The 18,638-nt window shown below is 42.2% G+C and overlaps 1 protein-coding gene across 3 annotated transcripts in view; it reads right to left on the reverse strand.

The window, feature by feature from the left end:
- Positions 1-18,638, reverse strand: part of ccdc85cb (coiled-coil domain containing 85C, b) — a 44,902-nt gene that overhangs the window by 6,661 nt on the left and 19,603 nt on the right. For 2 of the 3 annotated variants that reach the window (XM_068576670.1, XM_068576669.1), the window contains exons 3-4: positions 7,728-7,807; positions 1,799-1,903 (exon numbers count right to left, since the gene is read on the reverse strand). In XM_068576670.1, coding sequence (XP_068432771.1) covers positions 1,799-1,903; positions 7,728-7,807 — 185 coding nt within the window. The remainder of the gene's footprint in view (positions 1-1,798; positions 1,904-7,727; positions 7,808-18,638) is intronic. The other variant, XM_068576671.1, reaches the window with a different exon arrangement.

The raw sequence follows: 18,638 nt of genomic DNA on the forward strand, positions 1-18,638 counted from the left end.
CAGAGACTGTTGAGTGTTTGTGAGAAGCACGCAGGCTGGCCGCCTCTTTGCTTCTTTCTTGTCAGAGAATCTCACGCACACTCACTGACCTGGAACTGGGCCTCAACGAGACAAAGGATCAATCTACAGGATGAGCTGAATGATGAGGATACGTGCAAAAACGAGGAGTCCAGTTCACTGAAGTACTGCTGTTACAGTCGCTCCATCTTCCACCAAAGGCTTTCTCTCTGACATGAGTGAACTTGGGCCACATTAGAAATCAGGCAATTGGTCACCATAGAGCTTAACATGAGTGCGTCTTTGGGGAGTTGTCATGACAACAAAACCATTGTGAGAAGAGGACTTGAATCTCAATAACAAGTTATTCTGCATCTGGTAGTCCCGCATCCTACTGTGAGCTAGCTGAAGTCTGTGCTGGTGGACGGGCTACCTCATGGTGACGCTCTGAAATCGCCCTGCATTCCCAAATAAAACCTTGTTTTGTTGTTTTCACAATACGAGCATGAAATGATCTTAATTAGTGGTGATTTAGAGGTGCTAGTAGATGGATTTGGTATTTTGGGACAGAGCCAGGCTAAATGCTGAGCTCAGTTACCTCCTTAATGACTGTAGCTTCATATTTAACTTAAAAACATGAGTGATTCATCCATCTCCTTATCTAAAACATCAAGCCATTTCTTTAATATTACCCAATATGTGTTTCAGAGTTAGAGAAATGCAAAGTGAAAGTGAAATAGTAACCTAATATACCGTATTTGGTTATTTAGGTTGATGTTAATAGTATTAAGTTTTGTATTTTGATGTATATTTTGTGATTTTTGTCAAACAGCTGAGGCAACCGGGTCCTGAATGAAGTACCTAAATGTAGTTATGAACAAATCCAGTCAGACTAACATTAGATCTAATGTCAGCAAGGGGCCATAATTCACACCTCAAGTCTATATCATGACCGTGTTTGTAGTGAACCTGAATTGTCAAGTTGAATGTGACGAGGCAACGTGAAGATCTTTTGCAGTTTAACTCCACCCTCCTGTGGGAGCAGACCTCTCGTGGGGTCACGGTTTTCATGGACATTATTTAACAGCATGAACTTCCATGAGGAGGCAGGTTTGACCCACGAGCTCAAAAGGTGTGAGCCGCCTCTGAACGCAGTCAGCCTGTGACCTCACACTGGGCCTGTGATTAAAAGCCAATATTGATTTTACACAGGGAAGATTTAGTCTTCTGGTTTGTGGCTCTGACCTTCCTTAAGCAGTTAGAAAACAATTACCCAGCCTCTCTCCCAGACACTGGCTGGGTCAGGGGTGGTGGTGGATTGTAGAGGATTATTACTCTCAGAGTGGGATTGGGTTCAAACAGGCCCCAGGGAGAGGAATTGAGGGGAAGGCTGACCCTTTTTATTTTCCACTCTTGTCTCGCTGTCTTAGCTTCTCTTCTTCCTCTTCTCCGTCTTATCCCCTCATGCCCTACCTGCGTTCACTCTTTCTTTTTCTTCCTGTGTGTGTGTTTTAATTCCTGTCACGTATAGGAGATAGTGATGTTGCCTTTTGATGTATAATTAAATAATTAGAAGTAAAGTGAATTAGAGCTGACTTGACTCAAAATGTGGAGGCCCTGGTGTGTGTGTGTGTGTGTGTGTGTGTGTGTGTGTGTGTAATTAAAGCCTGTCTCTATACGTAACCATGTTTGTATGATCAATGCAATGGTATTGAGCTTTGACTATGTTAGTCAATGTGAGTCTGTGCATGCGTGTGCCCTTCTTGTGTGGGTCTGTGTGTGTTAGCCCGCGGGTACTGACCATGTGCATGGCGTCCTGGCGTTGGGGCAGTGAGGACAGCTGTGACTCTGAGTGATAGAGGTTCATTCCCTTCCTCAGGCCACGAAGGTCACCTGGGTTAGACTGCTGAGAACAGAACGCACACAAACACACACAAAGACAAATAAGGCTTCAGTGTCATATCAATTCAGAATATGTTAATTCTTCACAATTGTTAATTCAAAGTAAGATAATGAACAGATTCTTTCTCGTCATGTGACTCTTTAGATCTTCTGGTTTTGAGGCTCAATAATCATTTTACTTTTTTTATGTTCAAAATGTCCATCAATACTGTGACCCAAAATCAATATATTTGCATCTGTTAGTGTTAATGCAGTTACACTTATATACATACACATTACTGCACCGTGACTACCTAAAAATGTATTTAAAAAAAATGTGTATCAGAACCATATTCAAATTTTGAGGCAGACAACGATGTTGTTACTACTACCTTTTTTTTACTGTAATACATTTTAGTGGAGTCCCACGAACATAAGTATTGACATTTGAGCTTAATCTATTAAACAACTATTCACCTTTACGTATTTATTTACTTCAACACAAACATTTCAATGAGGTACCCATCAATATGTTTTATGAAGAATTCTGATCAAGATTTGTATTGAGCAGAATATCTTACAGTCAACAAATGACCTGTGTTTAAACTACCTTACACATACGTTTAGTATTAGCATTTAGCATATTATGCTGTACTTTGTCTTGTCACTGATCAACAGGTCTGCAGATAGGGGATCAGCAGCAACATTGATATATGTCACAATTACAGTTCAAAATATATGCAAAATGTTGCCAGTAAACATTTACGGCTCTGATCTTCTTTACATGCAAACCTTTTCTCAGTCAAAATGTATATGCTTCGGCTGTTATGTGTAAGCACTGGCAACTCAGTATAAGTGGTTCACTTAGTGCTGCATGGTGTGAAACAGGTCTACTTTTTGGAAATCGTGACGTGACAAAAAGGTTGTTCAAAGTTAAAAAGTGATGTAGGTGATAGACTGAACAAGTTTGGTTTGCTTACTGCTTTGTAGCCAATCTAGAGATCTCATTTACCAGAAGAGAGACTGACGACGGCACCGCCATCTGAGATCTACGTTTGTGTTTGTTGAAGAGAAACTTCCCGAGATGTCAAGCTGTGGCTAAAGAGTGTGGATTCTCTTTAGGTAGCTAATGCTAGCAAGCCAGCTGCCTGCAGAAAGCAATGCTGTTGTTAACACAAACACTGCAGGAGAAATAGTAGGCAGACCTCTCCCTTTCATGTGCTCTCAGTGATCATTAAAGTGTACCTGTACTTAGTGGAAGCATCTGGTACCGAGAGTTCATGCATAGTTTTACAGAATAGCATTTATTCTTTAAAATATCCGTAATAAACAAACCCTTTTCAAGTGTGGCAGGCCTGTTATTATTCTAGCTCAACTATTTTTGCACACATAATAAAAATAAAAAAACAGATGTCCCATGTTTAATTCTTTATTTCTTGGCTGATGGGTCATTGAGGACCTTGAGGTTCTGGCACCTGCACTCATCGTCACCAAGACACCGTTGCTTCAAGCACATTTGCAAAGCTTTTTTTATTTATTGAGGCTTAAAACATGAACAGCACTTCTTTTACCGTCATCGAGGGCCATTACGGGACTGAAGGACAGAGAGACAGAGGTCTACAATTCGTCCTCATTACAGCCAAAGACCACTGGGTCCTGGAGCGTAAGCAGCCTGGCTTCTCTCTGTGGGAAGGAACACGGCAGCTCCACTGATCCTTCTGACATTTCTCATGTCACGCACCAGTATTGCTTCCCTCTGTGCAAGTGTGTAAACACACGTGAAGCCCGGGAGCACCCGGGTAATAAATAGCCCAAATTAACTGGGCGTGCGTGTGTAAATGTGTGGACATCATGCTGTGTTGGCTACCTCACTGTTACCTCTCAGTCACAGTTTGCACACACAAAGCCAGAGTCAGCACTGCCCTCGTCTTCTGTCCTCTTCCAGCTAAGTATTCTGCTGCTGTTCCTCTAACCTTTTACAATCATTCTCTTGGAACTTCTTGATCCATGTTTTTCACATTCATGCCCTCAATTCCATACCTTTGCTAGCTTTTCTTTGTCATTTCTCCAGGCTTTGTGTCTATCAGTAAGCTGTGCCCTGAATCTCACATCTTTAGGAGAGACATAAACACAAAGCATGAAATGAAAACATGTCTCAACTGAATAAGAGGACTTAGTAAGATCCTAAATTGTCCTCTAACGTCATCTGAAGAATATTCCACCTCTGTAAAGTCTAGCTTTACAGACAAACAGCACATCTCCAACTTTACATCCCTTCCTGTGTTGACCTTGACCACTGAGACCTCAAAGCTATTTGTTAGCCAGACAGCCCGGGACAGTTGACCCTCTTGGCCATCTTGGCTCACCCTCCGTCTATCATTCCATAACAATGTTCTTGGTGCCGACAGGGAGAAGCTGTGGAAGCCACGCACCATTTCCTGTGTGAGTTATGAGGGGCAAGGGGGATACCTTGACCAAAGAGGAGACAAGATGGCTGAGTGCTCCTTGTGTGCCATAATTTAGTGGACTATAGAGCAGAATGGGATTGATGGGAGTAGCCTGTGTTGGACACTGATAGAGATCTGATATTCAATTTTTCCTCATCTTACAACAATATGATGCATGTAGCCACCAAGAGCATTTGAGACTACTTTTACAAAGTTCTTAGTTGTTATCAATTATGTCCCCTAGAAACATTATAAGCTCACAGAGAAGCTTAGTTAGCACGGTAACAAAAGCTGATAGTTGTCATTCGAATTACGAGACCTGAAATCAAGGACATATTTTTATTTTTTTTTAAATGAAGAATTGCAAGATTTGTAAACCACATTATGTGACCTGGAAAGGAACTAAAGCAGGTTCCAATCCCCTCTTTCCTCATTCAGATCCACTGAACACTACTGCTGTCCACCCTCACAAAATGACTTCAGTTAGCCTGCAGTTAATGGACAGGGTGTCATTGGATTCTGTCACATGAATCATTCCATTCTCAGAGTCACACCAAACACTTACAAGTTAATGATAAATTGGAAGTGAGTTCAGAGGGAAAGGCACAGCATGCCTCACCCTTCAGCTAAAAGAGGTACGTGACATGGGAGATCTGAGTGTGCTAAACAAGCAAATTGTGTACTTGCAATGCACCTGAGCATGTTTGAGTACAATTGTGGGGGTGCACGTGTGCACCTATTCACTGCGCCTACACCTGTGCTGTGCAGGCCCTTGTTCTTTTTAACGGAGGGACATTGTTGTTAGCTCCCTCCCTTCTCCTTTAAGCACAGGACAAACCTTCTTTTACAATCAGTACAATTTGGAGGGTCAACATTCCAGCGATAAGAGGCTATTGTTTCCTTCAGGCTCAGCAAGATCCACTGGACCAGTTTCATAACACTGGAAGTTAGGCAATATTTCCATTGAGGCAAGTAATCGTAACAAGTCCTTTCGCTACTCAGACTATATTACTGACTGGAGTACTAATCTCATTACCAATCTTACAATTTAATGGAAATGATTAATAACGCGACCATCAAGCTAGTAGTTCTAACTCCAGACATTACTTCATTCTTCAGTTACAGTCACACAACAGTTAACAGCCATGCATTATGGGTAGCTGGATCTACCTGTGTTGACCCCCATATCTTAAATTATTTAGCCCATCAGACATGTGTGTATCATTCATGCACCAAAGCACAATGTAGCATTTATTCACATGGGGTACCTCGTACCAAACACACAGCTCCAAAGACAGGAAATGGCTTTCTTGCCACGAGAGACCACATACAAGCAGGGCCACCTATGTGTATTCATTTGCATAGCATGCTAGCAGTGTATAGCAGGGACACAGAAGCAACATCTCTATAAGGTAATGCAACACAATTAATTTAGGCCGATAACACTGGTATAGCGTCAAAAGTGTGATTCACTTCTATGATGATGAAGCAGCACTTTATTGTATTGGACTGCACTGGACCAAGTAGGCCTGTATAACCTTCAACATTTTGGGAAATAAGCTCGTTCACTTTACGAGAGTTAGATGAGAAGATCAATACCAGTCATGTCTGTACAATAAATATAAAGCTATAGCCAGCAGTCCCTTAGCTTAGCATAAAGTCCAGAAACCGCTCTGTATAGAACTTAGACAATAAGCACTGTTTAAGCTCACTAATTAACATGTTGATTTCTAGATGCTAAGCTAAGCTTTCTGGCTGCTGGCTGTAGCTACATATTTAGCACATGGGAAAGTTTGCTTTAGCATACAGACATGAGAGTGGGACCAATCCTGTATGCTTACTGTTGTACAACAACAAGTAAGCGCAATGTCCAAAATGCAGAAATACTCATTTAAACGTTACCATAGAGTTGAATCAGCACCAGTGTGAAAGAGTTATCATAAACTCAACATTATACCATTACATGTTACTGCAGCTGAGTTACATTGAATTACATTGTACAAGAATTGCTAATAATGTGTCCGCCCTCTGCATTAGAAAGCAACAAGCTCCAAGCTGTGAAAAGTCCCACCACCAAACCAAAAAGAGGGAAAGTCAGAAGAGGTTCAACCAGCACAGGAGCCAACAGAGAGAGACAATTCAAAAGTTACCTTTTTGGTCTGTATCTGTGATAAACTAAACCGGCTATGAGCCTAGAGAGATAAAAACATGATAGTATATGTGTTTATTATATATCGGGAGACATTAATAATAGCAATGGTAGCAACTGTATTCATCCTGGGCTCCACACACAAATATACTGTTAGAAAATGACTTTAAGAGGAGTGATCTAAAGAATGGTATAGTTCAGTTGTGTCACGGTAACTTCAAAAGGTTCATAACCTTTTATTAGTCACAATTCGATCTATTAAAACTGTATTATATTACATTCTATATTAAGTTATATTACTGCAAGAATATAAAGAAAAGACATCATCACTTGACTACTAATAGACTACTAACAGGGTGAAAATATAGTTCTTGCCTGCTGTGAGACAATGTGTAGCACTTAAGGGCTAATTATGAGGATCATTAGGGTTTCATATCAGTGATTCCAGCCGCTACTCTCTGCCTACATATAAATCTTCTGGGAGATAATTGGTGAAACAGATATCACTTCTTTTTTTTCCTTTTTCTTTTTAAGACTCAAGAAACTGTGAAATTCCACTCGACCGTCTGGAGTCCTACCTACATTCAAATGAACTGAATCACATCATGAAACAGGGGGATCGCAAATGATTTATGAAGGAGATGTATGAATATATCTCAGGCTATAATTCATGAGCCATGTTCCATAATGTGATCCAATTAATATATTTCAGTTATAAATTTCCTCACGTGTCAACACAAAGTGTTTGTGTGTATGTAACGCACACCCCTGCAGACTGACATCTGAACCCCTTGTGAACCAGGCTGATAAGCCAACCCTCCTTCTCCCACTCCCACCTTCACTCACTCAGCCCTCCGTCCTCCACATTTGGGAGAAGTCAGAGCAAGGTCAACTTTGGGAGAAATCCTTTACTCTGTCACTGTCACTTAATGCCTCTTTCCTCTTCTTTTTCCTCCTCTCATCTCTCCGCCGCTCCCACAGTTCGCCTCAAGGGCTAACATCACTGAAGCTGACTGACTCCCCATGAATTAAACATGGATAAACATATTCTCCAACCAACAGGCAGGCTGTTGTAAGGGGCTGGCTTCACAAAGACATCAGGCAACCACTTCTATCGCATCACAGCTGCCGATCACAGGTTTCGGATGAGTCGTAGAGTTGCACAAGATGTGTTTAGAGAGGGTATAAGTTTGAATACTACTGGTCTGATAAGCAGTAGCATTTACATAGTATCTTGTATGTGTGTACCTCACCTGTGAGAGAAGCTTATTGTTATCATCCTCGAGGATTCGCACTTTAGTCTCCAGCTGCCGGATGTAGTTGGAGGAGGAATCTAAATCACAGAAGAGAAAGGAGAACTGATTAGCATTTCAAAGAGCTCAAAGGGAAAACAGGCAGACACGAACACTGGAGCAAAAGGACCGCATAGAGCTGGAAAAAGGAAGAAAATTCATTCTCGGATTGAGAACTTTCACATCAGGGTTGAAGTCTAAAATATGTGCACTGCCCATCTTGTGATGGAACAATGTTTTTTTAATCTGAAACTCTCTCAACTACAATCGTTTTATAACTCATCAACGGTTTTCAGAGGTCTGATTTTGCTTCTTGTTATAAATTAGCATACTTGACTATGTGTTCACAAGTCAAGTCTAGATGGGTATCAGCAGGGAAATGAGATGATACCAGAATTATTACTTTATTGATTTACCGGTTTGTCGCACAACTCACTAATGGATCATTTTAGTAAAAAAAAGAAGTGTCAGAAAACTGTGAATAAGGATTCTTAGGTTGAACAGTGCTTTGAGCTAAATGCTCAGCATGCAACATGTACTCAATGGCAATGCTCCTCTTCCTGTTCAGCAAGTTATAATCTCAATCATATTCACCATGTTAGTTCAGCGAATTACCACATTCACAGTTGCTCACTAGCACTAAACACAAAGTACAGCTGAGGAGGAAGTCATTCCATTTGCAAGTATGAAGTTAAAGAAATATTTGTAGCACCCAACGAAACAAAGCAGAGCTGCATATTCTCACAGGAATCAGTGAGCCATAATGTAGAGCTTTAGTAAAAACTGTTAACTACGACAATATTACTCTGCAAATCCATCCACCATGTATAGTACCGCGTACAAAGCAGTCATGTGCTATAAAAACTAGTTGTAGCCTGATGTCAAGGGTCAAGCACTGAGTGTTCCCACCCAGATTAGCAGTGCTTGACCTAACTTCTGACCTCACACTCGATGGGGCCATTTCACAGCTTGGCCCACATTCTGCTGCACCGCTCTTTCATCTGCAAACACACCAATGCCACATTTGAGATTTGTTGCAAAACTGTCTCTATACACCTCACAAACAATGCAACCTTGGCCTAATTGCTCCACAGAGATTCCCTCAGCTGTTATTTATGCGTTAACATGAATCCACTGCTGGGTTCAAACCAGGGACAGGAGCTGTTTGAAGCGTGGAAGAGCAGTTTGACTCAGTCGGTGGCACAGAGCCCGTTATCTCAAAAGGCATGTTTAATTTACAGTGGGATCAAAGCCGAGGTACGCACAGGAACCGCACTCTGGCAGCGAGTCGGGAACACACTGCTACACACAGACACAGCTTTATTTTATTTGGTTTTCTAAGTGAAAGTACAAAGTATACCAAAGCCGATGGGGAGTTTACTGATGAATATGCTGGGCCTAGTTAAGATGCAGAAGAAACCACCGCTGTAGGGTACACACACACACACAAACATCAACTTGTTGCATCAGTGAGGTAACTTTGACCTCAGTTCCTCTAGAACTCACCTAACACGTCTAACCAGACTGTGTAATTCATGTAACCAGTTTATCTGCACTTTGCAACCAGAGGGCGCTGTTCTGCAGCCATACAATACTAAAAACACACTCGGTGGCAGCCTGGAATCTGTAGATTTGCAATGAAAAGCAAACAATAATAATAATAATAATAATAATATTAATAACAATAGCTACACCATTGTTTCACAGGTAGACATGCAGTATGTATGTGTACACATTAGATAGTGTGGTCAGCCTCGTGCAGGAACCCGAATTCAAACAGTTTATGAATCAACCATAATCAGGGGAATAGATAGAACCCATATGTGGTTTGAGTTTTGCCTGAGAATGATGGATTGGCCTTAAATATGCTTGACTTGCTTTCTAAAGATGTCATGTCTGACCAGAGATGGCAAATAAATAAGTGGGTTTCCACAGCTGGACAGCAGACTTTAAAGACGTTAGTGAAGTGCACGATGTGCACAGCTCTATCTCAGTAATAATAAAAGGATGATGAGGAATCTGATTACTGACCCGTTGCTTTGACTTGTAACTTTCCTCATAACTTCTCATGTACACATAAAAAAAGTTACTGCAAATCACAAATTTATGCACTAATGCTCTAATCCAATATCTTTTAAAATGCATAAAATGATCCTTTTTCCCCAAGACAGAGTAAACGCTAGCAGTCGAAGCAGCGCCTGCAAGTCAGCCTATCCCCAACCCGATGACCAGCGCAGACAAAGCTGTCAGCTGGCTGGTTAGACGACGGTGTGACAGCTAGAGGAGGCTACAGTGGCCAGAGCTGCTAATCCTCTCTTCCTGCCTTGTGACCCCTTTAATCTGGATTCATCTGCTGGTCTGACCTGCGGCCAGATCTCAAGCCGATTAGGAGGACGGTTCCTCAACCTTCAGTCCCCACCAACAACAAAGGGAGAGGGGGAGGACGGCAAATTAATTATCATTACTTTGTTTTTCATTGCCGTGTATATTTAGATTATTTATGGAGATTTAGATCTCGCCATCAGTAATCCAATAAACTCAAAAGTCATCCGAGCCTGTGCAGCTTATTTTCATCTCCTTAGAACGAATTAACCAAAAACTAGGAGAAGCTATCAAACATAAATAGTGATGAATTGCTCAGGCATGCTCTATTTGACGAGTAGTCTTCGTACACCACAGCCCCATCTCTCCCTTCCTCTGCCTGTGATGTGCTTCAGGGTTACGCTAAATGTCAGAGCACATAGCTTCAGAATCACACATGACATGATCAAGAGGTGCCTGCTTAAACATGTGCAGATCTGCCGTGGGAACAGTCGCAGGAACACACAACATGCAGACAATGCCTGGACCCCTCCCGTCCACACTGTACGGAGCCACAGGGGTCCCCCTTTCTTTAACACCCGGCTCCAGACAGTCCTCCTGGTGGGAGAAGGGTTAGGCAATTAAACTGCTCCCTGGCTCCCCTGCAACTCCTCCATCTTTTGATCCCCTCCATCTCTCAGCTTCATATCCTTACCCCTCCTCCACCAGGCTGGAGGAAATGGAGGGATCACATAAGGATCACATAGCCGAGCCAAAATAATTACCCAGCAAAACTCTGCTCTGCATCTACTCTTTTGAACACAACAAGCACCCAGGGAGAGGTTAGCTATGACTTATGCATAACATGAATGTGATCGTATGAGCTGATACAGTGAGAACAAGGTGCTGTGGAGTAGGAAAGTAAAAAGTGTCAAGCTAAGCAGGAAACAATGCAGAGAGAGAAAGAGAGACGCACACACAGGGAGATACTCTTCCTTCCTTACAAAGCAGTAAGCTATTTTTTACCTCTGCACAAGTGTTGTTCAACCAATGAATTGAGCAGATGTATCTTTATGTGAGAGCATGTGTGTGTTTTGTGTGTGTGCGCAGGACAAAAGGTGACGCAGACAGAGGCGCGAGTCCGTCCCCTTATCTGCACGTCATTTTGTATCACGTCAGTGGTGCTGTGACCCACTTCCAGCAGCCACTCCCTGCTTAACTCTGCTCCACTCCCAGTTTCCCCCTCTTTCCGTTCGATCACATCCCTCTGCTTTAACTTCTGTCCGTTGTGCTTCTTTCCTGCTTAATAAAAAGGTGTACGGCTGTTTTCGAGAATTTTGTCCGCTTAACTTTTCTCATTACCTGATACATTACACAGAAAGCCAGCCACCCAAAATACTTGGTGCAGAAGGTCATGACCTCCACTGCTTCTTCTTTGTGTTCCATCTGTCCAGTACAGCTCATTCTGACGCTTTACCACAACACAGTTACTCAGCATTACATTGTTTGCATGTTTTTCTGAGTTTTTTATGGCTGCTTGGATTGAAGCCCAATTGAGCCTTTGCTCAGTCCCGTCCTGCTAATCAGAGCTAGACCATGGAGCCCACACTGTCACTAACTGCAATCCCTGTATAAATGTTATCTAAGATTTGGAAAAATTCAAGTGATTTTAGAGAGAAACAGACAGACAATATGTGCTTTCAGGATATGTCCAAGATGTCTAACTGATTCAACAGGTAAACTGGTAAAAAAAAGAAGCTACAGCTGACAGCTCACAGTGTAAAAGTGAACCAGCACATCAGCTGGTAATCCAGAGGGAACAGTGTTCCTGTAAAGCAGGTAGATCTTCCTTCACTCCTGTTTGCACATTCAGTGTCGCTTCAGTAGTTAGCATAGCGCTAATGGTAGTTAAGGATGTGCTAACGTACTCTGCTGATGTTAGCTTCGCATAGAAACATAACCTTGTAGAACCGTATAACTCCGGCTAACGAGTATCACTATCACACAACGTTTTACTGTGACAAACTCCAAACCCAGCCTGATAAAAATCTGAAACTAATGATTTGAGTCTATGGAGGCTACTCGATAGTTGGGCTCTGTTCTAAAAATTTTATAAGAGTATTGTGTTGCTGATATCGAGCATGAAAGTTTATTATGGACCTCTGGACAAAACCTCAGACCATTCAGCTCTAGATTGTGTCCCTTTTCTCCCAACCCAGGCATTGGTTTCCATTCATTCCCTTATGGTTTGAATAGCAGCAGACTCTTGCTTTAACTGTGAAATCCCAACAGTGATAATCAAAACTGCATTTATTTCTCTCACTATTGTTGCTTGATAATGTGGTTTAACTCCAGATTGAATTACAATTTCTGAAATAAAATTTTCTTTAACATCAATTTAATGTTCACTGGGATGGAAAAAACAACTTAACCTGCCAACAGACCTAAAAGAGAAGTCTGGTGTTATTTCATATAGTCAACAAATCCCATGAAAAACCAAAGCCTGATATCTTATTCTTCTGTGCCATAGACCTTGTTTTCACTTCTCTTGTGTGACTTGCTCCTTAATGACCATCACCATTGGCACTGTAGTTCCATTTAAACTAATCTAACATATACTGTCCTGCTGTTAACAGTGCCTCCAATCTGCAGCACAAAATAGTCCTTATTTTTTAAGATTAAGGTCTCCAGTATTAATGAAAAGGACTAAAACATAAGGTATGATTCTTTGACTGTGTGATTTTAGATAATATAGCAGACTGCTTGCTTGCCTGCCTTGCCTAGCTTGCCTTTCCTGTGCATGTGTTCTCTCTCTGCCATGCCCTCTATCCATGTTTCGAAGGTGCAGGACACTGGGTGGGACTGAGTTTATTGGGAGGTCAAAGCAGGCAGCTTTTTCAGCAGCAAATTGTGAAGTACAGGCAGAAAAGCTGCTGATAGAGAGGTGCCGCGGACATTAGGATTGCTCGTATTAAAAATTAAGACCACATTTGTACAAATGCACACTAGACATTTAGATGAGACAGACGGGATTGTTATAACAAGAGCAAAACCAGCCTTTGTGCTGTTGACTCCAAGGTCTTTGCTACATCAAAATAGCTTTGGTAAAATGGTATCGTTAAAAGGACCAGGCTTCTCTTATTTTTTCGAGTCTGATCCCAAGGCCCATAGAAGCCTGGAGTGCATTGAAATCACTCTGCTTTTATTATTCCTGGCTCGGCTCTGGCTTTCATCTCTTATTCACAGTTGTGTTGCAGTGTTTTAGCACAGAGACATGGATATTCTCTCAGCGATATGTGTGTGTGTGTGTGTGTGTGTGTGTGTGTGTGTGTGTGTGTGTGTGTGTATGTGTGTTTGAAGAACGAACGAGTGTTCATGTGCAGCATTTGTAAGATAAGGAATTTATGTGGGTTGCATGGGTGGCTAAGCTGACACACACACACACACATACAGTGTGTGTGTGTGTGTGTGTGTGTGTGTGTGTGTGTGTGTGTGTGTGTGTGTGTGTGTGTGTGTGTGCGTGTGTGCATGTGTGTGTGTGTGTGTGTGTGTGTGGATTACTCTGTATGTGAAGGAGTATGTGTGCTCAAGGCAGGATTGAGGGTCAATTACCTCAAGATGTGGAAGAAAGAGCAGAAACTGAAGTCTAAACAGTCTCTCTCTCCTTCCTCTGCACCAACACCCAAGTCAAAGTACAGGGAACTCCATGAAATTGGACCTCGCTGGCTACAGAAAGTCTAGTTTATCTTACAAAACAACTCCATTAGCCAGAAACTTCCAAAACCTCTCAACAAATCAAATTTTGACTAAGACCCACATCGAAAACTGAACAGGAAAAGGATCTGAGGGAAAGGGGATGTAAAAAGAGACACAAAGGAGAGGCACCATTGTTTGAACATTGGTGCGCAGGACCTTTTTTTTTTATTGTTTAGGTATTGCATGTCTGTTGGTCCTGCACACATCTGGACTTGCAACACTTGTGCATTTATATGAACTGCATGTGTGAGTATGCGTGCATGTGCTAAGCCAGTGTGTGTATTCTCAGTCCCTGCTTGGCTGCCCAGCACTCAGCAGGGCACACCGGCCAGAGGAACAGAGATGAACAAGTTAAGTGTGCACCCATGCTGCATGGACAAGGGGGATGGCAAAACCTGGCAACCCAAGCACGTAAACCACGGGTCTCTGGAAGGGTTTCAAAGGCTCGACTGGCTCATCAGCTGGTGGGGAGCTAACCCCATCTGACAAGACATGGCACCCGCTCTAAGGGAGAAGGAGCGCCTCACCTTCCCACGCACTGTGTGTGTGTGTGTGTGTGTGTGTGTGTGTGTGTGTGTGTGTGTGTGTGTGTGTGTGTGTGTGTGTGTGTGTGTGTGTGTGTGTGTGTGTGTGTGTGTGTGAGAGAGAGACAAACAACAGCACAGTTTGACTTCATGCTTGAAGAGAGACAACCCATGTGGAGGGACTAGTGTGAAAGTGTGAAAGTTAAAGTGCCAAATGGATTACACTTCAAAAGGACGGCTTCAGTGCATCAACAACTCTTAAAACAGTGACCAGGTGAAATCAGCTTTTCAATCATTTGCTGCTTGTCAACAGCCAGGCCAAGCAGGGCTTACTTACTAACCAGCCGGGACAGCTCAGTCGGGATTTAACTTGGCACCGAACACATTTTCCTACTGATGTGAAGTAACAGAGCATATGAGAAATCATCTGTGTCAAATACAGACTGTTACAAGAGATTTTGTCTTGAGGAGATTTTGGGCACAGAAATATTTAGTACATGATGCGTTTCATTCCAGTGTGCCGGAAGACTGCTGATTGGCTGTGACGGGACCTTGGACCTTGACCATACACTGAAAACACAAGCTGTGTGTTCACTGTTAAAGAGTAATACTTTGATTGGGAACAGGGCATTTTGTCTGTACACTCCCACAGACCACAGTTTGGCATCTGCAGATGCAGATGCCAAACTCCAAACCCATCCGCACTCTATTCAAGCACCAGGGCTTTTCAGTCGGTAGAATTGAAAATTAAGAACTTTGATTCGTTTCATGTGTCGGACAAAAAAATGCAACCCAAATATCTCACACTGTCTTTTTGTGAAATTTTGCGGGGAAATCTGAGTAATGAGCCAAGTTTTAGCAAATCAAGTATTTCTTACACAACTTCACCAACCATACTTAGAAGGTGCATGGAGAGGGCCAATAGTCTGCAGAGGTCAAATCTCTTGGAACAATTGTACTATAAACAAACTGTATTGAGATATTATGAGATACTATTAATAAAGAAACAGCACAGTAAATCAAAAATCTAAATAATCACCTGAAACTAAAGCTAATGTCAAGCTAAATTCTTCCTAGCGCAGGTAGAGTTACCCTTGGTCCCTGACAAGGTTCCTGCTGGAAAAAGACGTAATGATCCAACTCTCACAGGATGAGCTGTTGACGGATTATGAAGTATGAATACAATAAATATTAGCCATATGACAGGAGTCACTTTCATTCATTTAAAAAAATTATATGTAACGTTAGGTAGAGCTGAACGAAGAATGATTCAACATTGTGATTCAACACTGTGTCCTATCATCAGGCGTTACAGCGTGATATTTACTTACAGACAATACAGCAAGCAGGAGCTCCCTCCAGCCAGCTGACATCTTATTTAGGTTCTTGTAGTGAAACATTAAGAGGTTTCGCATTGATAACAGTAAGCTGAATGACGTGCTGCCCTGTGCTACGTCTCTCGATCAGTAATGTGCAACAACAGGTATTGGAATAGTTAAAACTGATGTGTTTTTTAAGAAAAACTATTCAAAAATCACCTTTGGTCAATTTCGACCATTTTATAAGATGTCGCACAGATACAGTATATGTGAAAAAGACCGAAGCTGATGAAGCGTTAGTGTTGACTTTAATTGCCCACAATAACCACAGCAGGTGTGTATGGAATTACACCCACTGTAGTCAGCAGGGGCTCTTTAATGTACCAATGACAGAATGTGTAAATGTCAAACTATTGATTGGTCGGTCAGCATCCTTAGTAGGAGAGAAAGAGAGAACCAGTTTATTTATGAAGAATTGCAGCAGACTGTAACACAGACATGTGTCTTGTTGCTGTCACACTTCTGCTCCCTTGTCGTCTCAGCTCCTCATCACCACCCTCGCAGGGTCAGCAGACGCCTTCACATGCCTGCAGGTGTGTGTCGAGTCTGTGTGACGTTAGGGGGATTAAGTTAGTGTGATTATGTGTTATAGTATGGATGTGATTTATAAATAACACTATTTCTGTGAACATGATGGCAAAAACCTTGTAAAACCAAAGAAAATGATAGCATGTTCATAATATGACAAAGTGCAGCAGCGCTAGTTTGTTTTGTGATGATCAGGGCCACTTGTAAAGCCAGTGCCCTCTGCCCCTAATCTTTTGATTAGGCTGGAACAATGGCAATCTGGCAGCTAGTTGGGTTTAATCCCATGAAATCAAAGCTGTGGGCTTATATTTGGTCGTCTCCATTAATTAAGGTCCATGTGTGCATGTGGGGGCTATTCACTGTGAGACACTGCAAAACAGATTAGTGACGTTTGTTGTTGGATTGGCTCTGGGCTATTGTTGGTCTGAAGGAAACTTGTGTATGTAATGTTTTATTGCAGATGACCTTTTTATCCATCTTGCACATCTGTGTTAAGCAAGTACAGCTAACATCCTACTGAGTCTAAATGTGGGAAAAACAAAAACCTCAGAGTCCAAAAAAGCCTTCTGGTTTAGGTGCACTTTGACTTTCATTGTGAACATTGTCTTCTGTTCAGTTTTTTCCTATTTCTAGACGACCTAAAAAACCTTGCTACGTCACACTTAGTGTGACACTTGAAAGTCAAGGGTCACAACTTGTGTGCTTTAGGATGGGACCCTACATTCCTCTGGCTCGGTCGAGCAGGTTGACAACCAGATGTTCTGCTGACGTAAAAGAACACAAGGCACTGTGGAATTACTGCGGTGTACAATGCTTATCCTTTATTGGTTTTGAAAACACAAACTGCACAATCCCTTTTTTTTTACAGTATCAAACAGCTATTTAGATTGGAGGATGTGTTGTGGTAATCACATGACTTTGCTGAACTTAAATTATGTCCTTTTCATAAAAAAACTTAAAAAATGTCAATTCGAGAGCCATTCTACTTCACACATTCACAGATATGGAACCTGTAAACATCTGGAAGTGATGATACCGTAGTGACAGTGGCTTTGCAGAAAATGCTGGTTTAAACCTAACCCTACAACACCAGACCCACCACAGTGCGTAAACAAACACCAGAGGGCATTGTGGGTAAAGAACGTTCTCTCGAAGCCCATGGCCCTCTTTAACCTCATTCCTCTCCCTGTTACCACGGTTTCACCACCACCACAAACCCCATGGCAACCTAATTTACATAAATCTGCATACGTCCCCGTTCCTTTACAAGCTTGTCTGTGTCTGACTGCTGAGCTGGCAGAGGTTGTGCTTATGTAAGCAGAGTCTACAGCTTGCAGTGAGATGGTAGATACAGAGAGTGTTCCTTCAATAAGTACAACCCTGGAACCCCTTCATTATCGGCCTCTGGAAATCCCATATGCCATGCGGGTTCTGCAAACTGGAGCTTCTTCCAGTAAAATAACACTTTCTTTCCAGTGACATCATCTAGTGGTTTCATTACTGTTCACATGAATAATAACTGCTTCGGATTTCATTCAAATGCAAATCTAAGAGATTGAGGGAACGCAGGCCAGATTCATCTTGTGGCTCTGCTATTTAATCCAGGTGTTGACAACATCTATCTTGCCCTAGTGTTTTTGTTAACCGTGTGCCTAAACAAACCTGTAACCACATCCACACAATCCCAAAAATGACGTAAGAATAACCCTGATGGAATTTAAGCAAAGTACATAACTGTGGAATCACTGGAGAGATTTCTAACTGCAAATGGACAAAGCTCTCAAATGAAAGAGAGACAAAAACCCATCATCCACTGGTGTCATCTGGAGCTTTATCGACTATTAACTGAGCACTGGTGGATAAAAGGCATCTCCGAAAGGGCTATTAGCTCAGTAATTGCCACAAAGAGGAAAGAGATCTTACGTAAGAGCTGTCCACATAGACAGTCATCTCATCCCACCCGCGGCTAGAATCGGATTGATGTTGGACCGGAGTTCCATAGCCTTTGACTCGGCCCGACAGCAGCATTTTGAGATGTGGTGAAACTAAGTGAAGGCGACGGCGCTTATACTCTGCAGTCGTCTGCAAAGAAGCCATTAGAAAGCAAACAGGGGATTTAGAGGGAGACGGTCATGCAGTCGATACAGCAGACACAATCAGGCATAATAACCAAACTCATTTTACATCCCATTATGAGTGGTCTGACTCAGGGCCAGAGTGTGCAGCTTCATCCAAGTCTCCACTACAGAACTCATCATTCACACCACTGGATTTCAGAGAGATTTTTCAACTTGAAAAAGGACCAATGTATTTGGATTTCACTCAAAGACATCCTCATTCCCTTTGCAGGGCAGAACCCTCTGAAACATATCCAAATGGACGGA

This window comes from Clinocottus analis, unplaced genomic scaffold (assembly GCF_023055335.1).
Source record: "Clinocottus analis isolate CAN_PGR_092001 unplaced genomic scaffold, fCliAna1.0.p SCAF_15, whole genome shotgun sequence".
NCBI lineage: Eukaryota > Metazoa > Chordata > Actinopteri > Perciformes > Cottidae > Clinocottus > Clinocottus analis.